The following is a 6,351-nucleotide window of genomic DNA, read 5'->3' on the forward strand; positions in this document are numbered from 1 at the left end:
AGAGTTTGTTTAAATGCCAGCTCTTGAGAAAAGGTTATGTTCAGAAGGTAAGAGTATTAGCTGCACAAGAGAACATGAATAATTGTGTTTATATCCACAGGAGCACAGCATACAAATGTCAAGAGAAAAGGACTCCAGATTTCACTGTTGATAAGATCATGGCCCCACATTTGTCTATACTATCATTGGTGTGGGGGATATACAAAGGAGGATTGCTGGGCTTAGCAGAATATGAACCTAGCTTGGGAGAAATATATCCTTTAATAAAATAAGGTGATAGAGCAGGATTCCTGGTAAATTCCTTTAGCCTTCCCATATGCGCACATGGTAATGTAACTATGTACATAAGTTTACATACATGATATATATATGCTCCATAATTCACATACACAAAAGTCAGCAACAAGTTAAATGCAAATATTATTGCAAGTAAACAAAATTTAACTACACACAACCACATGATTTCTGTGGTGTTTTAGTAACAATATACCTCATAATAATATGAGAATTAAGTGTTTTTCTTTAAGAATTTTTCCAGTGAATTTTTTACTTGCTTATTTCTCAAACTGTAGATAATTGGATTCAGTACAGGAATTATAACAGTGTAAAATATTGAGTCCATCATATCTTGATCATCTACTTGTGGAGATGCAGGACGCAGATACATGAAGAGAAGAGAGCCATAGTACAAAGAGACAGAGAGGAGATGGGCTCCACAGGTGGAAAANGCTTTCTTTATGCTTTTGATAGATTTCTGCTTTAGGATTGAAAACAGAACAAGTGTATAAGAGATAAGAATAGTCAAAATACTGAATACCTGAATCGAGCCAGAGAAAATAAAAAGCATCAGGTAATTGAGAGAAGGGTCATTNCAGGAAATCTTTAAGAGTGGCATAACATCACAATAAAAGTGGTGTATTATGTTAGAATTACAGAAGGTTAATCGGAATAAAAAGCCTTCATGAATCAAAACATGAATGAATCCACCAACAAAGGACAATGTTAAAAGACGTATACAGAGTCTATTTGTCATGATCACTGGATAGAGTAAAGGTTTGCATATGGCTACATAACGATCATAGGCCATTGCTGCCAAGAGAAAACATTCTGTGGTTGCACTGATTCCAAATGAAAAAAACTGTATCATGCATTCAGAGAAAGAGATCAGTTTACTCTTGGCAAAAACATCTTGTAGCATCTTTGGTGTCACTGTGGATGATAACCAAGTATCCACAAATGCTAAACTCCCAAGAAATAAGTACATGGGAATGTGAAGTTGAGGGTCATTCCAGATGAGAGTGATCAGACCAAGGTTGCCCACAATGGTGATGAGATAGATGACTAAGAACAGCAAGAATAGGGGGATTTTCCACTGTGGCAGATGACTGAGTCCTGTGAGAACAAATTCTTTCAATAGTGTTGTATTCTCTATTCCCATGTCCTTACTAGATGTCCCTGAAATGAAAGTCAGTGAAAGTCACACATTATTCACTCTGTTTGGAAGGTGAATTTCTCAATTGTGTAATTTAAATGCAGCCATATAATTATAAGAATGCCTTTTTATCTAATGTTATGATAATAGATGTAAACTATCCTTGAGATTGATAAAAGATGTAAGTTCATCATCTAAATTCTTGTTTTCCTTTATGTTATTTAGAAATTGATGCATTAGTATAAACAGGACCTAAGAGTCTACCTTTAAAAACATACTCAAATGAATTTAAACTATGGGAAATCAAACATATATGTGATAGAACACTCATGTTAATTAGAGAGAAGAATGGTAAATCACAAAATATTCACAATACAGACCTTCTACTAAGTAGTGGTATATGGTATGCTAATAATATGTTCAATGAAAAAGGAAAAAAATAAACTATCTGTGAACATGGAATTGAGTCTTTTAAATAAAAAATTGAGCTTGGTAAATTAGATACATTAGTTTTCCATTTTTATCAACAGGAGAGTTGGTCTACTAAGGCTTAAGAATAACATGTGACTTGGTCCCTTTCCTCTTGTTCAGTAAGTCACTCCACTCTCCACTAGAATTTCTATATTAGAACCAACATCATTTCCTAAGAAATAGTTCTTGTTTTAACAAAAAGCCTACATTACTCCAGTTTAAATATACAAGTATACCCTAGGCAGAAGGCAAATGGATAGTGAAGGTTTTAATCCCTTAAAAAGGAAAGGTAACAGGAGTAAACATGTGAAGTAAAATAAACTATGGATCCCTTGATGGTGACATGTAAGGATTTTTAATGGCTTTGGTGAAAATTTTTCTGCATGATAGAATCAAAGTTTGGAAACAGAAGAAATAAGAGAAAACAAGAAGAAAATAGGGTAAAGGAATGCTGAGAATAGTCTAAGAAATGTGGAGGAGAGTTTGCCTTTGTCGGCCACACATTTGTCAAGGCTGTCGAGAGCTTTCAACTAAGTATAAATGAGTGAGATTAGAAGGAGAGGACTCATGGTGAGGAAAAGCATGAGGAAGATAAGCAAAAATTAATACATACATACATACATATATACATACATACATACATACATAAAAGGAAATTTAATGTAGTTACCCTGCAGTAAAGAGAGCACAAACCGTAACCAGACACCTTAAGCCAGCAAATAAAAACTGCAGTTCTGTGAAAGGGTTACCTCTCCTTTGCGCGTTTGTCACTAAGGTCACATAGATGATCCCCTGCCCCATCCCACCTCCACCGAACATCACAGCCTATGCCTTTTACTCTTGACTACCCTCCAGAACCTGATAACAAGATACTATTTAGCATAATTCACATACTTAAGTCACAGACCATGGAGAAATCAATTAAAAACTAGCTTCATGAGATCTTAAAAGTCATTATGCTAAAAATTATACATTTTTAAAAGAACCAATAAAGAGAACAGTTCAAGCCATTTTGATTATTCATATTTAGTAATTATGTAAAAATATGCCAGTAATTCTTTGTTGTTGTCTTCATTTATATCTAGCTGTAGAAATCCAAATCCAAATAAATTATGATGGAATAAAAAGTATTCTTGAGTATCTATGAAAAGTATGATGGATATTATAGAACTTATTTCTCACTTACATATAACTTGAAAGAAACCACTTAGATCTTTAAAATGTGTTGGCCTCTCTAAATCAGAAAAGAATACAACATCACAGGAAGTTAGTAATGTTTGTAGCAATTCTTTTCACAGTGAGGCATTTTGGAAATTTAACTACCCATGCACAAATATAATATTTTGCTTCCATGAACTGCACCTTCAACACCAGAGTCAAATTATACCCTTGCAAGCTTTCCATAGAAGAGGATGTATTAGAGAATGAAAATTCCCATTTGGCTTAACTGTTCTCTGGAGAAGAAAGTAAGGCTGCTCTACTGGGCACCATTGATTTTGGACCCCAATGAAATGTCCAAATTGGCCCCACTGGGTATCACAAACTTTAACATTATAAATTTCTAATACTTTAAGAGTCTCGAATATTAACTATTAAAATTTCAGAGACAACCCACTTCCTTCTCCAGAGCCTAGGCCAGTAAGTGTGATTCTTCCTTTCTTCCCTTTCCATGCTTCTGGCCAGCCCACCAATTCATCCTGGATCCCATATCCAGTGTCCCAACTTAGTCTGGCCACTCCCCCTACATCCCACAGGTTCTGGCATGGACCTGCCCTATATACCACAACTCACAGGTGTCTTCTTCTCTATATCCCACATCTCCACCCAGCCATAAATCTCACAACCTTCTCCAGTGTCTAGACTGGACCTAGTATATCTGCCATGACAAACAGGTCACTTCTCTATATCCAACAGCTACATCTAGCCATACACTCCATAACTTTCTCTAGTGTCTATCCCAGACTCACCATCCTCTGCCACCATATCTGCCACCATCCTCTGTTCCCCTTTGTTACTAATATGATATTGATTCTTTATTTTATGTAAGCATTTAATGCTATAAACTTACCTCTTAGAAACACAGTCTTAGTGTTTCTATTGTTTGAAGAATATTTTTCAAGAAAAGAGATGTTTTATACATGAATTTTGAGAACTATCATCTAAAATGGTAGACTTGCAAAGTAATATTTTTGTAATTAATATGAGCCCTTACACTAACTATTACCTCTGGAAGAACCAGATCCATAGAGAAAATTAACAAAATCCCTTTGCACTTTAACCTTTGAAATAGATGGTATATTGAATTATTTATCTATCTTACTAAGTATGGGGGGGAGGAAGTAAATGATATAAATCTTACTATTCCCTTATTCCCATGAAAAAAATTAATGTTAAATGTGTAGCATTTCATGTCAACTTATATAAAGATACTTTATATAGAATTTTACAAAACATTATTTTAGAGCACTAATTTTCTAAGTATGATCATAATAAATTTTATTAACTTTATTGAATTAGACACTATCAAGATATAACAAGTTGACCAGCACCAGGTCACCTAGGGTGCAGAGTGGGCAGAGACACCCCCACGGTCCCTAGAGGACTGCCCACGTGATCTTAGGGTCACTGGAGAGTGGAACACAACATCTGCTCCAATCCAATTGTACACAGGACCTGAGATAGCACTAGGGCAGCAAAGAACCGGCCTGACCAGGGGCACAAGCCCCTTCCAGTCTGCACCAGCACCAGGTCACCTAGGGCACAGAGTGGGCAGACACCCCCACGGTCCCTAGCAGACTGCCCAAGCGATCTTAGGATCACTGCTGAGTGGAAAACAACAGCTGCCCCATCCAACAGTGATGGGCCTGTGACAGCAGGAGCAAGGACACCAGAGCCTTTCCTGACCATAGGCTCATGTTCCTTTTAATCAGTTCAGGTTTACCTTGGTTTCAAACAGACCAGACAACTGCACGGTCCTCAAAGGAGACACCACTTTCATGCACTGTAACATGCCCAGGATCATAGGACAACAGGATCTCAGGATAATAGGAGCTGGGTCACACTAGTATTTGAGGGTCTCAGAGGAGCTTGACTGCCAAGAACTCAGACACACCNAGAATCTCAGGTTCACAGGAGCCCATAATCAAAGAATCACAGAGAAACCAGGACTTTGAGAAGTCCTGAATCAACTGGGATTATAGGAAGGACAGGCTCCAATCAGATATATTGAGGGCAGCAAGCACTAGAGATAATCAGATGACAGGAGGCAAGCGTAAGAACAGAAGCAACAGAAACCAAGGTTACTTGGCATCATCAGAACCAAACTCTCCCACCATAGCAAGTCCTGGATACACCATCTCACCAGAAAAGCAGAACATGGATCTAAAGTGACTTCTCATGATGATGATGGAGGACTTTAAGAAGGAAATACTGGAAATCACAGATAAACAGAAAGAAGACTTTAAAGTAGAAACACAAAAATCCCTTAAAGAGTTACAGGAAAACACTACCAAACACTACTGAAAGGAGAAGGAATTGAACAAAACCATCCAGGATCTAAAAATGGAAGTAGAAACAATTAAAAAAAAAAAAAAAGGAGACAACTCTGGAGATAGAAAACCTAGGAAAGAAATCAGGGATGATAGATGCTAGCATCAGCAACAGAATACAGGAGATGGAAGAAAGAATCTCAGGTACAGAAGATACCAGAGGGAACATGGACACAACAATCAAAGAAAATGCAAAATGCAAAAAGATCCTAACTCAAAACATCCAGGAAATCCAGGACACAATGAGAAGATCAAACCTACGGATAATAGGAGTAGATGAGAATGAAGATTATCAACTTAAAGGGCCAGCAAATATCTTCAATGAAATTATAGAAGAAAACTTCCTGTACCTAAAGAAAGAGATGTGTATGAACATTCAAGAAGCCTACAGAACCCCAAATAGACTGGACCAGAAAAGAAATTCCTTCTGACACATAATAACCAGAACAACAAATGCACTAAGACAGAATATTAAAAGCAGTAAGGGAAAAAGTCAAGTAACATACAAAGGCAGGCCTATTAGAATTACTCCAGAGTTCTTACCAGGGACTATGAAAGCCAGAAGATCCTGGACAGANGTTATACAGACCCTAAGAGAACACAAATGCCAGCCCAGGCTACTATACCCAGCTAAACTCTCAATTACCATAGATGGAGAAACCAAAGTATTCCATGACAAAACCAAATTCACACAATATCTTTCAATGAATCCAGCCCATCAAAGGACAATAAAGGAAAAACACCAGTACAAGGAGAGAAACCACAACCTAGAAAAAGCAAGAAAATAATCCTTCAAGAAACCTAAAAGGAGACAGCCACAAGAACAGGATGCCAACTCTAACAACAAAAATGAAAGGAAGCAACAATTACTTCTCCTTAATATCTCTTAATATCAATGGA

The 6,351-nt window shown here is 37.0% G+C and overlaps 1 protein-coding gene across 2 annotated transcripts; it reads right to left on the bottom strand.

Annotated features, from left to right (window-relative positions):
- Window positions 1–499: 499 nt before the first annotated feature.
- LOC110329766 (olfactory receptor 187-like) lies at window positions 500–4,148 on the bottom strand. Of its 2 annotated transcripts, XM_021209629.1 has the most exons (2): window positions 4,140–4,148; window positions 509–1,426 (listed from the first exon to the last, which is right to left on the bottom strand). In XM_021209629.1, the coding sequence occupies exons 1-2, from the start codon at window positions 4,146–4,148 to the stop codon at window positions 509–511; spliced, it is 927 nt and encodes a 308-aa protein (XP_021065288.1). The 2 variants fall into 2 exon arrangements, with proteins under 2 accessions (XP_021065287.1, XP_021065288.1); XM_021209628.1 differs by lacking the exon at window positions 4,140–4,148 and having other exon boundaries at window positions 500–1,457.
- Window positions 4,149–6,351: the final 2,203 nt, after the last annotated feature.

This window comes from Mus pahari, chromosome 12 (assembly GCF_900095145.1).
Source record: "Mus pahari chromosome 12, PAHARI_EIJ_v1.1, whole genome shotgun sequence".
Lineage (NCBI taxonomy): Eukaryota > Metazoa > Chordata > Mammalia > Rodentia > Muridae > Mus > Mus pahari.